The sequence below is a fragment of the Ambystoma mexicanum genome, chromosome 14 (assembly GCF_040938575.1).
Source record: "Ambystoma mexicanum isolate Mex_15411 chromosome 14, UKY_AmexF1_1, whole genome shotgun sequence".
NCBI classification, from domain to species: domain Eukaryota; kingdom Metazoa; phylum Chordata; class Amphibia; order Caudata; family Ambystomatidae; genus Ambystoma; species Ambystoma mexicanum.
In genome coordinates, this window is record NC_090940.1 from 209,607,694 (window position 1) to 209,626,658 (window position 18,965).

Here is an 18,965-nt window from a genome sequence, read left to right on the forward strand (position 1 = left end):
GCCCCCTAGTGCTTGACATTTTTGAGTTTGAGCCTCACCTGCTCAAAACTTTAGTTAGGAACTTTGTTTAAAAATATGTTTTATATATATTTTTGATTATGGGCCATCTTTTTAACCAATACAATTTTAGCGTGAACTATACCTTTAAATAAAATGCTGCACTAACCCTATTGCTAGAGGGAGATTCCCTGTGTAACAAAGTAAAATATGGTGCTTGTTGTTCGTCCAAATGAAAAATGGTCCTCAAACCTATCAGCCACCACTTATCAAAACGTAACTAAAATAATTGGAGTACCCTGTACACTTGGGTGTCTTGGAAAAGTTTCTCCAGGTATTCCAGGGACATTTTCTGGATCTAATTCATGTGCTCAAATCATCTATCAGTTCTTTCTTAATATACAGTTCTTATCAATCACCCCAGGGTTCTCAAAGTTCTCCACAACTTGATGCAACACAAAATTCCACAGAAAGCAAAATGTCTAAGAGTTTTTAGGTGGAGGGATATTTCCCTGATCCCTCTTCTCCATGCATCTGGGCATTTTATCACATTCAGAAACTGGGTGACTCTTTGCTTGCCACTTATTGGTTTCTCGTTTCCTTCATTAGGATATACTGACCACCTTTGCTTTGTGGCTTGAACAGACTTCCCTTTCTCCCCACTTGCTCTCTCTACTTTCCAGGTCTCTAGGTCCTGGGCAACCCGCGTGCCTTTAATCTTGAAGGATCTGCCCCAAGTAACGTGGGACACTTCAGGGAGGTTTCCTGTGGTTTTGCACTTGTCTTCCTTGGATGCAAGCGGTTGTTTCTTTCTGCTCGTTTGGAAGTTCTCACTCCCCTCTGATTTCTCATTGTGGTCAAGGAAGTGGCTTTGTTCGATTCTGCATTTCAGCAACATATTTGTATCTGCTTTGTGAGTGAAGGAGTCAATCTGCTCTTTTCTCCTGGTTTCAGTGGCCGCTCGCGGGCTCCTGGCCCGCTGTGGTCTCGCCTCCTGGTAGGTGTCGCCATGCTTAGCCAATCCTTCTCCTATCTGGCCCCACTCTGGGTATGCACATTGGCATTTTCACCTGACACTCACTTCCTTCCGCACCACCGCTGGTTCTGCGGTTCAGCCCCTTGTTGGCATGGCTATGTCAGAGCCTTGTCTCTCTGTGTGTTCTCTCCTCCTCCACTCCAGCGTTACTGGCACTTTATTCTCATTGCTGAAACAAGATGGGGCGGATTGTTCATCGAAGGATGTTGAACGCATAGAAAGTTCCATATTATTTGAAATAAAAGACGTAGTGGTTTCATCCGCATCAGCCACTCCCATGTAAACGGTTAATATATTTTTTGTAGAGATTTCCACAGAGAAATGGGAGTCGTCGTCCCCTAGAGGGGAGTCACTCTCAGTAACGTCCCGCTTTCCCAAACCCAGATGGAGACTTTTGCTTAGCAGGCACACCTCCCTAACCTCAAAAGGGGTGTCCCCCCTAAGGAAGAAGGGGCAAAGTCTCCAGATTCATCACCATGTGGAATTCCTCTTTGTTAAATTCCTGGTACATTTTATGTACCAACAGTGCTATGTTCTCTGTTGCTGGGCCGAGGGTTCTGCAGGCTCTGTTCACATAATTGTCAATGTTCTAAGAAGGGAATACATTGGGGGTACACAAGATATTTTTTGGCTGGTTATTGAAATATAAAAAATCAAAATGAGGGGTATCAATACACTTTGACTAACCAGAAATGTGTGGGAAGATGTTACTGATCATAAGCTTTGGAAGTCACACATAGCTCTACTTGATGCCCCAGGTGACCCTGTATTCATGGTCTGAAATGCTAATTGATGCAGGTCGGCCCAAGATGTGAGCGATTGCTGGATTAGGAATATCCAAGGTTGAAGTGGAATCCTTGTGTGAATGTGGCATATAGGAAGATACGTTATGTTATGTTATTTGGTATTTATATAGCGCTCTATATCTCATTGGTATGACCTCAAAGTGCTGGTAGGTTGAACGTCCTTTGGGACCGTGGTCCAGGTCAGTTAAGAGAGTAAGGTGTCATAGGGTGCTTAGGTTCACCAATTATGTGGGCAGCCAATGAAATTGCCTGATGTTAGCTGCAGCCTAGCATTAGGTGTGGTGGTATTGATATCAGTTGAATATGTGCAGTCTGGAGGGTGGACACCAAGACTGGGTTCTGGCTGCATTAGGCCTGGGTACGACGCCTATGTGCGCAGCTAGGCCGGTATTTGTGTGATGTAGCTGCGTTTTATTAGAATGATGAGGTGTTCATGGAGTAATGTTCGTATGTGAGCAGCTAGGCCGAAATTGATCAAGGGGTGTAGCTGCACTCTAATTGTGCGTTGGTGTAGAGGAGAGAGTAAGCATAGTGATATGGGAGGTGCATGTTTGGATGGAGTTATAATCTAAGGAACTCGCTATTCCGGATTTCAAGTGCGTGATTGCTTAATAAAGACTTAGTAAGCGTATTCAGCGGTGTCATTGCTTGGGATCTCATTGAGCATTTGTCATCGGGTTGCAGGTCTTAGTCGCCTCAGATGGTTGTAGTTGACATTACGGAAAGAGCCACGTTTTCAGGGCTTCACGGAAGGTCATATAGTCTTGGGTGTGTTAAATATGTGGGAGGAGGGAGTTCCACAGAGCTGGGGCCAAGGTTGAGAAAGCGGCTCCTCCGATCCTGATATGCTGAATTGTATGGCCTGTATTACAGAGCTCTACAGTTTGGTGGTATCTCGCCGGATTTACCATCGGGATGCCACCAAACTTATGATGAGGCCTATCTTCTTCAGTTATTTGCCTCAAATGTGCTGGCAACTGGCCAAGGCTGTTGCTGGACATTACCATTCCAGCTGAATTAATTGCCTTTTCCCAGGCTGTGCAGAAAGAGCAGAAAATGGGAATGGTCCCGGGAGGATAGCTCATTGGCAACGGTCTCGCCTTGGAAGCTAGACGACACGAGCAACGCAGGTTCGGTCCCCGGGTCCGCTCTCACAAAGCTCTGGGTATTAAGCGTGTTATAAATAACCTATCAAATCAAAGTGCAAACCTTTATTACAATTATGGCAGTGCCAGATTTCAGGGTTACATGAGTTTATATTGCCTGTAAATGTATTATTGGAAATATTTTGACGTAGAGTATGTGTAAGACCTATTCTCTTTTGCTTATCAATAATATGAACACTTTGTCTATTGCGCCCTCAGTTTCTATGACCCAAGAGATGAGCAATGTATGGCTCGCAGTTGCTAACCACATGTTCCCCTTGTATCGCTTCTTTCAGAGTCAGCTTTCGCAGGCATTGAACGGACTCTCCGACAGAGCCAAGGAAGCCAAAGAGTTCCTGGTGCAGCTGCGAAACATGGTCCAGCAAATCCAGGTACAGTTATCGCCCGAAAATGGAAAGTCAAACCCAGAGGTTAATACTTGATTTCAGTTTTGGATTTTCCTTTGTACTGACTTGTATCTTTTCTGCTTCTTTTTTGTCATTCCCCAGCCAGCTCATTTACAAATAGACACATCCATGCAAACAGGCCCTCAGACACACACTGAGGTTGCTACTCAGCCTTTCTATTGCAGCCTTCTAGCAAACCCCCCCCACCGCTCCTTCGATCTGTCTGCCCCCTACTTTGTCAGCTTTTTGGGAGGCCCTCACAGCTCATTTGCTTTCTCTTGCTTATTCCTAAACTCTAGTACATTTCCTCGTTTCGTTCTTTGATTTTTTTTTCTACTGGTATTTTCAGAAGGTGAATGGTATTCATTTGTTTTTTAAGCTGATCACTTTTATTTATATTTTATTTAATTGTTCGAATCCTTCATTTTGCATTTTTATTTGCAATGTTGTATCTATATGATTGTACAGCATTTTTCTAGCTTTGTGTCTGGATGCGCTATAAAATTATAATTTTTTTATTAATTCATTTTTAATATATATGTTTAGGTGTGGAGATAATGCAGTGAAAGGGATATATGTTGTGCTATATAGGGCCCAATAACATACCATACACCGTCAGACAGCACAGCTGCCAAAGGTCTCCATATCAGGCATCTTTCGCAATTCATTAACCATTTATCCAAGAGAAATGTCCATGCTTGGACTTATCGATGCATTCTGCTGCCAGATAAATGGAAAATTGATTTCTTGTATACATTATTCCATGTGTGATAGTCTGGTCACTGCTGAAGTATTTCAGTGTAATGCGCTGTAAAATAAAGCAAGTCTAGGCAACAGCAGAGGGCCCAAAAAGTCACCGTTTTGACCTTTAAAACGATAATCTGGTAATAATTAGCCAGTAAAATAGCTCAGCAGGTTAAGCTATCGATGCTGCGATCTATGTGTGATATGCAGGTCGCAAGGTTGAATCCCGGCAAGGCCAACTCAACCTTTCATCTTTCTGAAGCCAATAAAGGAGTACCAACTTCAGTTGGGATGCTAAATGTATGTAAATATGTTCTCTGTAAAGCGATTTGGCTTAAAGCGCTATATAAATAACAAATCATTATCCTTATAATCTGCCCTATTATAATAGAAGGGGAAATGTCCACTTCCCCTAGGATGGCATACATTCTTGCAACCCAGCACTCAAAGAATAATACCCAGTTCTGTAAATGTTTACATTGAATAATTTACTCTCCGAAAAAAGTCACCAGAACATCCTTTCTGTTCTATGCAAAGTTTTGTTTAATCGGTTTACATCAACAACTGTCAGAACTTTTTCTGTTCAACTTTCCCTTTTGTAGCCTCTTTTACTGTTAAGAGGGAAGGTTCAAGAATGATATAATTCGCACTGAAGTGCATAGGTATTAAACATATGTGGCCGATGTGGAAAGAAGAGCAGACATAGGGCCTCATTAAGAGTACAGCTGTGCTGTAAAATGCAGTGGTAAAGTACCGCCACTTCCACATTACTGCACCACCATGCCATGATTTGCATGGTAATTTGGGGGTTTACCTCCGTCAAAAAGCTGGTGCTAAATCCTCCAATTTACTGTCAGAAATCATCGGATTTATCGCGTGGAATTATTGCTCGCAATAAGTCTGACAGAAATCGCCATGGAGTCATACGGACTCATAATCTGGACTAACACCAACCGTTATCCCGTAGCAGTCCTGTGGGATGCATTGACCCACTAGGCTCTGCCCTGTGACATCACTGTGTGCTGGTGGCACCAGAACCAGCGAAATGGCCACAAAAGCCCTATGTGCGCTAAACCCATGAAAATTGCGCTGTGAAACCAGAAAGGTGGCTGCCAATCTACTTTGCCTGTGTCAATGGTGGAACAGGAGACCACACTGCTAAAAACCTGTCATTGGGCTGCCCACAGAGTGAAAAGGGAAACTACATGAAAGGCAGTGCTTCAATGCAAGGAAAGCCAGAAGTGCTCTGAAATCCGTTTTTCCTTAGTTGCTGAAATAACAAAATAATGATTCCAAGCATCAGAAAATATCCAACATCCTTGCTGGGTGTTACCCGTCACTTTATTTAAAGAATCCACATAAGCACACAATGGGCCTCATTCCGAGGTGGGCGCAAAGGGATACCGGGCACCGTTAAGGACATTGGTGCCGGTAATCCCTTTGCGCCCTATTCCGAGGTCCCTTAGCAGGTCCCGCAATGGGCGCCTGGTTTTACCAGGCACCCTTAGCGGGAGCCGCTCAGGGACCAGAGAGCTACTTCCCCATTCAGGTGTTAATGAAGAGGGGAGGAGATTTTGCTCTGCTGCTCTGGGGAGAGACAAAAGACTCCCTTGATTGAAAAGATATGCAGATGCAACTGTCAACAGAAACTCCTGCCAAAGGACAGAGGCGGGGATTGCTCTTGAACCACCAAAACTTTGGGAGCGGGACAGACAGTTATGTGTATTCTTAAAGCACAAGAAAGTATATTTTTGAAAAGGACTGACTGAGGACTGTGCAAACTTGTAAAAATTTGTAAAATGACAGTATTGTTAATATGAAAATTCGGGTCAAGTTTTAAAACTACTCAGAACTCTGTGCTATGTTCAGGGACATGACTACAGAATTTGTGGTTTTGTAGCAATTGTACTGATGCCAGAAACATGAAACATCACATGACTATGCCCAGATATCATGCGCACATATGTGTAAAAATGTGGACAAATCTGACATTGAGTACCAGACCAAAAGTGCGAAAAATTGCCAAATATAGACCCAAGCTCTCACCGAGACGGGGCTTGGATGAATACTTGCTCCACCAAATCTGTGATATCAATATGCCATTGCTAGCAAGTTTGTAAAATTGTAAATATGTCTTGTATGAAAAATAGATTTCATGTGCAGAAACAAAGGGGAGGTTCTCCCTGGATCATAAAATACAGCGTCATCATGACACCCTGTTTTCTTCTCAAATCAGAGGAGAGGAAAGACCCTAACCAATAGAATACCAGGGGGTGTGCCTAGTAAAAGTCAGCATACCCACCCTTTTAGGAAATACATAAATAGAGACAGCTTAGGACCTAGAAACACACATTCACCCACCATCCGATTGCTGGCGGAGTACTTTGCAAGAGAAATCCATATTCCAGACTCCAGAACTTTGAAAGCAGAAAGGCCCATTTCCAAAGCTGAACCCTTCTCAGCTTGGCCTTTAATAAATCCTGAAACCAGATTTTACCCCAGACCTCCAAGGGGAACAAAAAAAAAAACAGGCTGGCTGAGCTGTGCTGCTTTCTTGCTAAGAATTCTTGCCAGAATCCAGAGATCCAACCCAGTAGAGCAGAGCTGTGACCAGACAGCTGCGAACCAGAACCAACCTGTCAGATCCAGTCCAATCCCGCTGTGCAGTGTCCAGAGTGCTGTGCTGAGTGCAGAACCAGAGCGCCTTGAGTCCAGTCCGGTGTGCTAACAGAATTCCAGTCCAGAAAGTCTCCCTGACCAGATCCCTGACTGGTCCATTCCAAACAGTGGTAGTGAGTATCCATAGCATAGGATTGTCCCTAGCATATGTATTATCCATAAGTCATCCTATCCAAACCCATTCTCTTATATCCAGAACTGCATTGTAGAAAATATTTTGTCTTACCTGAGTCTTTCTCTCATCCCTATAGTCCTTTGGTAATAGTAGTGTTAAAATCATCTTTGCGCTAATATATTTGCTGAAGAAAGGCAAGCGTCTCGGCGGGCAAAAACCATCCAGAGGCGTCGCTGGGCTGGTGGCTGTGCTGTCGTGTAGTTTGTGGTTTCATAGTGTAGTGTAAGGAAATCTTGTTTGTAATTTTAAAAAGCGCAACCTTGTTTTACAAATTTTGACTCTTTCTGGAAAAAAACCGACCTCCACAAAAACCTTCATCACTTCTTCACCGTTTATGCTAGAAACGAAATTTAAGTTTCAAATTGAAGCTAACATCCTCAGCTTTCCAACGAACCTAAGAACCGTTGGGCTCAAATCTATCACGTGTGAAACAGCTGTACATTGCATCCGACCTCAGAATTAAGTTTTCAACCTGATAATTACTCAATAATCATTGCTAGTGTTTATCTGATACCATACAAAGCGGCTCCCACTAGTATTGAATCCATTGTAGTGAATTAAATCCATTTTCAGTGTTTTTTACCATTCATTCAAAGCCACATTCAAAACCATTTTGACAAGTTGCAATCATTCCTGTTTTTCTCTCTGTTTGCTGGGGGGGAAATTGGGATTGATACTGTATTTGTTGAGTGTGTATTCCTGAAACCTGTTTTCTCTCCTTCCATCTCTTTATACTGCATATTGGGGGGATTGAGTAGTGTGCAGGGGGAAAGAGTAATCACATTGCATTTTGATTGAACCCACGCAAAGTATTATTCTATGCTGCATTATTTTTCCTATCATTACTCCGTGTGATTAAAGACAGTTGTTGTGACATCACCCCATTGGTGATCCTTGTATAAATATTAAATAGTGTGATATATATATATTGTGAAATACATAAAATAAATCCTTTTAACTTTGCAAAACAGCCTGCTTCCTGGTTCAGTGTGACCGGGGGGGATTCAAAGAGAGGGGCGTGATATAAGGGTATATCATTCAGAAATAAAATAACTTATAGACATAAATAAATAATTAAGGGTTCCAGCTGTGCATCACACGCTAGGCATTGACTTAGGTGGAGTGCCCGGTTGAAATCACTTACAGTACCGAGGACTGAGTGGCAGTAACAGTAATCGTTTTTTGGTGGCTTTCCTGCCGATTTAGCACCAAATTTGCAAGTAGGCCTATAGTCGGATCACGGTGGAAAGAGGTAGTGAAAGGCCCTGCAGGATGGGGGTTTTGAAGCTTCCCTGAAAGCAAATTAAAAATAAGGTGCATAGAGGTTAGATCAACATTCCGAGTGCCGACCGTTCACAACAGAACCTTCTACAACAGAACTGACACATGTCTATGCATAGAATTATCTTTCTATAAGAGGTTATGTGTTTATAAGGATATCCTACAAATTAGAAACTGGTGTTTGGAATTTTATACCAGAATGTTCTTTGGTTAGTGTTCTGTGGTATGTGTGAAGCTTGTCGAAGTCTTCTCTTATTGGATGCCACTTCATATTGGATGCGATGTTAGAATTTTGATACCTGAAGGGGTATTGTCTGTCCTTGCCAAAAACGCATACAAACAGACGAACACACATGGGTGCACTGTAATGATACTGACCACGTTTTTGAATAAGGCATTTCCACTATAGAATGCACCTGTCAGTCACTCAGTCTTTGCAGAGTGCAATGTTGTAACATTGCTAGGAGAAAGCAAACATAATTATGTATGTAAAACAATTACAGACTTTTACATATGTTTTTTAAACCACTTTCCCAGTTTGTGTTCCATATTTTTCTATCAGTAGTTCCCACGAGTACAATAAATAGATCAACCACTTCCGTTTGTTTTGTAAAACTGATAGATGCCGCATAGAGTTTTCAATTCATCCCCAACATGGATTTGCTTCTTAGTAAAAACATTCCTTCGCTGGTAGAATTCCTTCATTGTTTGGAGTTTATCCTTTAATTATTTCCAACATCACCCAAGCTGCACCCCACCACTTTTGCCCCGTTCATCCATACTGGACATACTGTGTATTTTGAATTGTATTGTATGTGTATGTAGCGCCTATACACAGGCAAGTGTTTCAAAGCACTCAAGGAGGGTGGGAACACGGAAAAATCAGTCGCTCAGAGCCCTTGAAACTCGGAGACGATAATATTTGTCTTTATTCCCTCCCAGAAGTTCAAATGCATCACTCCTGTAGTTGCATTATAAGTGAAATGATTCATCAGCACATGCTCCATTACCTCCTTCCTCCAGTCAATTCACTTCGAGTTGCCAAGTGAATTCCAGACAAAATTGTTCTGTTAATCCTCTCTGCTCCACCATTTCATGCGGGATAATACACAAAGTCTTACGAGCAACTACACAATTCTTTTATAAACCCTGCATATTCTTTGTGGTTAATTACTCTCCATTGACTGGTATGATTTTACACAAGAACAACTCTCTCTAAAATATTTCTTGAAAAAAAATTGCAAACCAATTTTGTCGTGATGGTGCAAGTCATACAGATTTTAGGCCACTCGAAAACCAATCTACTATCGCCACAACATATTCCCATTGTTCAGATTCCATTCATTGACATGCATACAGTACTTTAGGTAGATCCATGGGTTCTAAAGAGTGGGCCTGTCCCGTTAGAACATCTCTGACATTCAGTTACTAGTTTAACATCACCATCATCCATAGTAGCCCACGAGTAATCACTACATAGGACTCTTTCATTGGAGCCCTTGCTAAATGGCCCTCATGTGCCGGCTGCACAAGGTTGAGCCCTTGCACCAGTGGGGGACACCAATCATCCTGCAGAGTGCAGCCCGTTCCACACTTAGTTCAGTGTTCACTCACCGGAACTGTCAGACATCGTACTATAATTCATCCATTCCTCTTCAGTTCTCATATACACACGGCAAGTAAATCCTTCCAACGGAAGATTGCTGGCCAGGACATTACCGACTTCCTGTTTGCCCACCACACAGTCCACTCAAAAGGACCAAGACTCACCTGTTTAAGGGCACCGCTAAGGAATAGCTTCAGAAATACAACTGAGTTTTAAGCCTAAGACAAAAAGTGTTAGAAGAGATTGCACCCTTGCTCCACACGTGAATGAGCTGTCCCGTAACTTGAGGCAGCCGCACGTATCAGCCACCACCCCAAGGTTTATGGCATAAAAACTCTCATATGTGCATTGAGGGGTTCCATGTGTTACAATTGCGGCAAAAATGGCCGTGGACGCAAAATATAGCGGCAAAAAGGCTCTGGTTTTGCCGCCGCAATCCATGTAAAGGATGCAGGGTCCACCCCCGCAACCCCTGGACCCATTATACCATTTAAGTGGAGCGGAGGACACCCCCGCAACCCCCACTGCCCTTAAATGGTGTAATGGGGTACATTTTTGCCACTGCATTTTTGCCGCAATTTTTTGTACAGGCGACATTTTTGCCACGATTTCATCACTGCATACCCATTGAGGGTGCATAATGCGAAAATGGCCTGTGCAATATTATATGGGGCAGAAGTATGGGGACAAAATCAAGGCCTGGCCCTGAAGATGGTTGAGGAAGGCCTAAGATAGGTTACGAACCTCCCACCAATGACCTCTATGGCGGTCCCTGTGTTGGCAATTAGGTTCCATGTGATAATGTTCCCTGGAAAAAGTCACCAGGCAGGAACTGAAAAGACCTGGACTTTGAAAGACCTGTACATTTTAAATTTCAGAAAAATCTAAAGATAGTACACGCCAGGATTTCCAAGTGTGTAGCAATAGATACACTCCTGAGGATCCCCTTGACAATAAAAGGCTGAAACACGTGTAGAGAGTTCTGAATATGATAAAACATTAAAGAATGTACATATGAAAACGAAAAGAGTGGAATCAAGATTATTTGGCTCTCACCATATAAGTGTTGTACTAAACTGATGGTTTGGCGCAACTGGGAGTATACTCGCATTTGGAACCTATACTTTCTATCTCTAGCCATCAGGATACTAATATAAACCCAATGCAGACAACCAATAACTAAATACCATAACGAGAGACTGTGTTTGGATTCGCCCAAAGAAAAAGTCCTTTTTGATTGCCATTGCTGTACAAAGGTGACTTTTTTTTCCTGACCCCTAAAATACTTTCCCCAAATATTTTAGGAGGGGTATAATTATATATTATGAACTCTAATCCTAGAATATTTGCGGAAAGTGTTTGATTTTACTGAGGGTGCATTTTGGGTGAAAAGTCGCTCCCTGCTGCCATTTCCCAGGTGACTTTATCACTGGACACGGGCAGTTAGGGAGACCACCATCTAAGGTGGCACTTGCGTCTGGTCCTCTGTCCGGATAATCAGCGGAAAGTGAAAAGTTCCTCCTTGGATGAGGGCGAGGGAACAGCTGAGATCACAGATGCTGAAGGCAACTCCCTGGCTAACACATGCAGTGGACATTCCGGAAGCTTGAGCTGTGTCCCACCTAATCCTGCCAGACACATTAAGAAACCTGTGTTCCAGGATGTTCTGCGTCACGAAAGATCACCTGTGCCTCAGCCGCTGGAACGCGCAGCATATCAGCAAAGGCCTGTTTTTCTCATTGCGCAGTCCATGCAGACACGAACACTTGCTTGCATAGAGGTTAAAGCCCTCTGCTGGGACTCGAGGCATTTTAATTTTTAGAGTAACCTAGTCTTCATGGCACAAACACATATCATAATTGGAAATCACTCCTTGTGCCTTTTCAGCTGCTATATTTGCCACTTGCAGTCCACTGCCATCCAAGTTTTCTCCTTAATTCTCGTTTTGTAAACCTCTAAACCATGGCTTTCCTCATGCCTCCCCTGTTTCTGGTTGTTCTTCTCAGCCACACATTTTAGTAGGGTTAGCTGTATTTTATTGGTTTTTGGTTTGTGAAGTTGTGTTTGAAAATAAAGTCTGGATCTCTTTTCTAATCATCCAACATTCACAGCTCTTAAAGGGCATCTAGACAGCAATAGTCACTATTGCCCTCCTCAACAAGGGGTGGCAACTTCTCGAACCTTCTGGCAATGCGCTTGCGCATTGATGGGTGACCGTTGGTTGCCAGCTGGGTCAACCGACAGTAACCTCAAGGAGCAAAGCGCTTCCCTCTCCTAAACGCCCCGGAAAACAATTCCATAACTCATCTCAAAACCTTGGCGCAAGCATAGCAAACCAAAACAAACCTCATTATCAGGTACCAGCCGGCACCGGCGGAGCTTAGCTTTCCCAGCGCCGTGTCCTTGGCTGAGAATACTCAAAGCCATCAATACAATTGCCCCACTTAAACTACGGAAACCCAAACCACGTGCACACCTTAACTCGTGGTTCATGCCGCACCTTAGAACACTACGTAAGGAAAAAAGAAATGCAGAGGTCCGGTGGAAAAGCTTACCTTCAGTCAGGACAGCCTTATAATAGCATCCCTCAATTACTAAGAAGCAAACCTCGGAGCCAAAAAAGACACTTACAATAATCGTATCTCGCAAGCTAAGTCGAGAACTAAAGAGCTCTTTAAGATACTCAAAGAATTAGAATCCCCTTCAGCTCCCCCAACACCTGTATCAAAGATAGTCCATGGTGCTTTAATATTCAAAAAGCACTCTTAAATAAAATCATCATGCTACAAACCAAAATCAACACCAATAAAAGCAGTTTATCGACTGACTCACAGCATAGTACTCCTACCAGAACTTCTGACCACCCTCAATACACCCACAAACCTTTTAACTTTTCACCACTCTCCATCAAAGAGGTAGAAAATATAATCCTCAAACTCAAAACTTCTAACTGCCAGGGCGACACATGTCCAGCCCCCATCATTAAGGAGGCTACCAATGAACCAGCACCTTTCATCACTGCCCTAATAAACGCCTCATTCAACACAGGCATCATGCTTGACAACCTCAAAGACGCCTGGGTCCTCCCCCCTACTTAAAAAACCGTCATTGGACCCGAGCACCCCCACCAACCCCAGGCCCATCACCACCGTCCCTTTTTACTCACAATCCTGGACAGAGCTGCTTACCTGCAGATACAGGACTATCTAGAATCTAACAATCTCCTTGGCCTTAGACAATCTGGCTTCCAACCGAGGCATGGAACCGAAACATCCCTAATCAATTTAAAAACCCAAATCGAAGACTTTAAATACCCACTCACTGCTGTGCGAGCTGCCATCAAATGCTAATTGCCTGTGTCAAATGTTCTGCTGATAACGAAGAGGAAACCTGCAGTAAAGGAATAGAACCTCTTTGCTGGTTCCTGCAGGGTGGTTTTGGCTCGCACACTCTCGCATCCTCTGGCTCAGCTGGTGCAGAGCTTTGGTCTCTGGTGCCAGCTTTAGGTGGAAGACACTCAGGTGAATCCTAGTCGACTGCCCTATTGGGCTTGGTGATGCCATGTCTGGGCATGGTGCTGCAGTGGATGCAGGACTGCTGCCAACACCTACATGGTGATAAGGCCGATGCCCTGCTCCTGGGCCACTCCTCCAATGGCGTGTTCCCACTTTCACTGACCTAGCCGCCTTGGCCCTCCTCTGGCCCCAGTGGAGTCTGATTGGAATTTGGGGTTCTATTTGACAGCTGGTAGTCCTTCTTTCCTCAGGTTGATACAGTTGTAAATTCTGAGCCTTATCACAGATATAACATCAATAGGTGTATCGGTGCAGTGATATAGTCGAATGTTTTTGGTCGAAAACAATTTCATTTAATGTTTTTTTTTTTACTTTGCTGCAGATATATGTCATGGGAGACCCCCTGTAGCCCCCCCATAACGCACCCACGTTAGTTATTTGCTTAAACCCACACCCACATATATTTGAGGCAAAAACGTTCAGCAAAATTAGATAAAAGTGGATTCGGACAATTATTTGGCAGCCAAAACATCTGTTACCAGGTGTAGAGACTAGTTTGGTGAAAGCCATGTTGGTTGCTAGTGCAAGCAGTGGCTCTGTCTAGGCTCCGGTATTGTATGGCTCTCTAGTGGGTCATCCATATAAAATCCTTGCACAAACTTCAAGACGTCCAGAATATGGTTCTACGTGTTGTTTCTGGAATGAGGAAATATGAGTATGATCAAATTCATGTAGGGCTATGAATCCAAGCCCATCTTAATCCAAGCCCATCTTACCCTGAATGGGCTTCCAAATCCATGCAGGGCTGATTCCAAGCCCATCTTACCTTGAGCTATGATTCCAAGCCCATCTTACCCTGAGCTGGCTCCCAGTGGAAAGCCCATCTAACCCTGAGCTGGCTTCCGGTGGAAGAATGAATCCATGCAGGTCTCTGATTCCATGCCCATCTTACTCTGAGCTTGCCTCCAGTGGAAGATCGAATCCACGCAAGGCTATGATTCCAAGCCCATCTTACCCTGAGCTGGCTTCTGGTGGAAGATCGAATCCACGCAGGACTCTGATTCCAAGCCCATCTTACCCTGAGCTGGCTTCCGGTGGAAGACTGAATCCATGCAGGTCTCTGATTCCATGCCCATCTTACTCTGAGCTGGCTTCCGGTGGAAGATCGAATCCACGCAAGGCTATGATTCCAAGCCCATCTTACCCTGAGCTGGCTTCCGGTGGAAGATCGAATCCACGCAGGGCTCTGATTCCAAGCCCATCTTACCCTGAGCTGGCTTCCGGTGGAAGATCAAATCCATGCAGGACTCTGATTCCAAGCCCATCTTACCCTGAGCTGGCTTCCGGTGGAAGACTGAATCCATGCAGGTCTCTGATTCCATGCCCATCTTACTCTGAGCTGGCTTCCGGTGGAAGATCGAATCCACGCAAGGCTATGATTCCAAGCCCATCTTACCCTGAGCTGGCTTCCGGTGGAAGATCGAATCCACGCACGGCTCTGATTCCAAGCCCATCTTACCCTGAGCTGGCTTCCGGTGGAAGATCAAATCCATGCAGGACTCTGATTCCATGCCCATCTTACCCTGAGCTGGCTTCCGGTGGAAGATCGAATCCACGCAAGGCTATGATTCCAAGCCCATCTTACCCTGAGCTGGCTTCCGGTGGAAGATCGAATCCACGCAGGGCTCTGATTCCAAGCCCATCTTACCCTGAGCTGGCTTCCGGTGGAAGATCAAATCCACGCAGGACTCTGATTCCAAGCCCATCTTACCCTGAGCTGGCTTCCGGTGGAAGACTGAATCCATGCAGGTCTCTGATTCCAAGCCCATCTTACCCTGAGCTGGCTTCCGGTGGAAGATCGAATCCACGCAAGGCTATGATTCCAAGCCCATCTTACCCTGAGCTGGCTTCCGGTGGAAGATCGAATCCACGCAGGACTCTGATTCCAAGCCCATTTTACCCTGAGCTGGCTTCCGGTGGAAGATCTAATCCATGCAGGGCTTTGATTCCCAGCCCAATGAAGGTATCAACCTCCTACATGTGTCTCAATAATAATATCAATAATATACTACACCCCGTCAGGGAATGAGACCAAGAGATAGTTTTGCAAGGATAACAAAGTTTTTATATAATATAGAAAATGCCAGCAAAGAACTCTGCTGCCCGAGAGCGCTCTGCCAAAAATTACACGGGCAGCAGATTATAAAAGACAATTGCATCATAGACCATTTTAGGCTACGGCAGATGTGAAGCTGTTGGTTGGTGGGGAACCTATGGATGCGCCTGCTCCATAGGGGATACCAGGCGCCTGTTGGCCGTTGCTTCCCAGTTGATCTTGTGGCACGTGGGCCAGCTGGGCTCGTCTTTGGGGTGAAGGTCAGTTCAGACGAATGTTACGTTTCTAACTAATCTAAGCTGAACAACATAAACTGACAAGTCATGAAAAAAGGCAGGTACCTCTGCATCACACGCAAGGGGGTCCTTTGAGAAGAGGGGATAATATATTGACATGCCAACCTCCACATTCAGGGCTTCACTAATCCTGCGGTTCCCCCACCCAAGTGTCTCTCCCGGGGGCTTGATCTACTGCCTATCCTTCCTGGTGCCTCATAATACGTACAGACATGTGTTGTTATTGGCAGAATATATTGCTAGCCAGGATTAAGTCTGGTGAAGGCGAGGGGGTTAGATGTTTATCATCAAAGGAATTGGGGGGGTCAGGACTGGTGGGCTGTGGCCTGGCAGGGTGAGGGGGCACGGGCAGTTTAGTGGAGATGGATGGGCATTCCTGCTGTGGCCTTTCTCTGTCCCACGTTCTTCACAGAGCGCATTCATTGAAAATGATACTAGATATTTGCAACATTGAGAAGACATGGAACGGATGAGCTGCTGTGGGAACAAAGCTTGTGCGGAGCTGGCCTGATGTGCTAATGGCTTGGCCCCTTTGTGTGAGAGACCCGAGATGCGAACGCCGCAGATCCACATAGGGGTAGTTTGTGGGCCTAGTAAAAAATAGCATCAGGGCCTAAGCAACATGGACTCCTAATGCCAAGACATGGGTGATATTATACGTCTACTTCTATATATTATAGGGTTTGTACACTTACGGTGGTGGAGAAACATCCTCCCCCTTAGTCTCAATGCAGTCTATATAACTTGATCGTGCTTGGGGGCTGGTGGAAGACTACTTCCTTCCAAACACCATCTTACACTGAGGTCGGTTCCAGCGGAAGATCAAATCCATGCAGGGTTATGAATCCAACCATCTTACCCTGAGCTGGCTTCCAGCGGACGATCAAATCCATTCAGGGCTATGATTCCAAGCCGATCTTACCTTGAGCTGGTTTCCAGTGGAAGATCGAATCCATGCAGGGCTATAATTCCAAGCCCATCTTACCCGGAGCTGGCTTCCAGTGGAAGATCAAAGCCATGCAGGGCTATTATTCCAAGCCCAGAACTGGAAAAGTCTTGTGTCGCCCCTTACTATTTGCCAGGCTTGGATGAACGTTATGTCCCAAATCGAGTGCTTTGTTCAGCCGCTTCTGAAATGCTGTCAGCAAAATCCAGAGAGTTCACTTAGGTGGCAAACCTCGGCTGTTACATGGAATCCTCTTCCTGTTGATCTGGGGCATAGCCCAGCCTGTTGATCCATCAAGACAAATGCGCAGATGGCTTTGGAAGGCAGAGCTGGAATGTGGAAGTGTGCAGGCATACTTTAAATGCACTCCCACCAACTCCACACCCAGAGTTATTGCATTATCTGCGGGTTGCCCCACCTCTACACTCCCCAAAAGAATAAAACACATCAAGCGACACATTCAATCATCTGCACAGGCCGCCTCTAATCCGAAAGCCGGTGCGAGGCCAGCGGATTCAAATGAAGCCCATGTATTATTGAGCTCATCTGCCTTCTCCTCTCGCACCAGGTAGAGTGGCCAACTGTCCCGGATTTCGCAGGATTGTCCCGCAATTAGGGACTCTGTCCCGCAGCTTGTAGAGTGGCTGTGTGGGACGCAGGTTATGACGTAGTCAGGAGACCTACTAAGGCATTTGCCGCAACCATCCTGCCCCAGAGGTGGGGTGAGAGAGTTGGTAGAGCCCCAGTCTCTGTCCCTTCTACGTGTCCCCGGTTGAATGTACCGAGTCCATTCCTGCTTGCCCCTTACCTGCTGTTCAACATGCTGGCCAGTGTTCCTCTTTGTGTCCTGTAGGACTGCAGAAACCAGAAGAAGTACTTGCAGCGGAAATCTGACTCCACATTTCACTGGGGAGAGAGACCGCGGCGAACAGGGATGCAGCGGAACACCATGCCAGTCATATTGGCATCCCAGTCACTCCATTTAACGCTGATACACATTTTTAAATGGATTTATAATTGTAGCGGGCCGCCATTGCCTACAGTCAGCAGGCCCATGTACCATTTTGTGTTCTCTGATGCCTGTAATTTGGCCTATGGCGAAAAAGAAGGCCACAATTGGACCGGGGAACCAATTGACGTCAGATGACCAATCAAGGTGGAAGCAGGACCATGACAGCAGAAAGGACATGGCAGTGTGGGTGTTTCGGGTAAGGTCAATGGAGGAGAGGGCGAACCAAGAGACCAGGCCGGGGAAGGATGGTGCACACGAACGTGGAGAAGAATTATAAAAGGCGTGTCCAAGGTGAGGTATTGGTTGGTGAGAGAAAGTGGTACTTGGGTGCGAGAGTGAGTGAGACTAAGGGAGAGTGAAGGTGGTGTGAGAGAGTGGCTGGGGAAGTTGACTAAGCAAGTGAAAGGAAGGGGATTGTGGGAGGAGTGGGAGGAGAGTGTAGTGCAGAAGAGGGGGGTTAATGCAGTAGGGAGAGAGTGTAGTGTAGTGGGCGGAGAGTGAAATGTAGTAGGAGAGAGCAGTGAGAGGAAAGAGTAGTGTAGAGGAGCGAGAAGGGAGTAGTAAGTAGCAGAGGCGGATCTAACGGTCCTCAGCCAGACAAATGGCGAGCGGGCCCCTGTGCTAGGCCCCACCCCTTCCACACAACACAGGGCCCTTTCTATTGTGGTGGGCCTGCTTTGCAGCAGCGAGTTCTCTGCTCGCTTTCCCCCTGACTGCTGCCAGAGAGCACACGTGCCATCGCCATGTGGCTCAGTGTGGATCTTAACACCGTTTGTGACAGCTTTCACAGCAGAAGCAAAGCCAAACAAGGTTGCTGCGAAACGAAGAGGAGTTTGGACACTGATGAAAAAAAAAGAATGCAGTCTTGTCGCGTGTTTTGCATGTTAGTTGTCACAGGCTTTGTTATATACAATTGTCAGTATCTCCTAAAATACATGCTGCAAGGCGAAGGTTTTTAAATATTACGACGATCCACATCAGCACGTTGTTCTGTGTTGCTTTTTTTAAAACTTTTTCTTTATTTAGAAAGTAAACAGAGCACAGCGATACCCTAGAAATCGCCATATGGCCTGATTTACAAAAGCACTTTTCAATGGAAAAATCCCATTGGAAACGTTTTGTTAATCGGGCACATAGGGGTGTGTTATGGTTGGGGAGTGTCACAGCATTCTATCATCTTTCGGGGGAAAAAGCAAATGAATAA

General features: G+C 45.1%; 1 protein-coding gene across 13 annotated transcripts in view; it reads left to right on the forward strand.

Annotated features, from left to right (window-relative positions):
* The window catches only part of TRIM9 (tripartite motif containing 9), a 554,912-nt gene that overhangs the window by 234,792 nt on the left and 301,155 nt on the right, over positions 1 to 18,965 (forward strand). For 7 of the 13 annotated variants that reach the window (XM_069638944.1, XM_069638942.1, XM_069638945.1 and 4 more), the window contains exon 2: positions 3,281 to 3,415. In XM_069638944.1, the coding sequence (XP_069495045.1) occupies positions 3,281 to 3,415 (135 nt within the window). The remainder of the gene's footprint in view (positions 1 to 3,280; positions 3,416 to 18,965) is intronic. The other 6 variants (XM_069638949.1, XM_069638951.1, XM_069638948.1 and 3 more) reach the window with 1 other exon arrangement.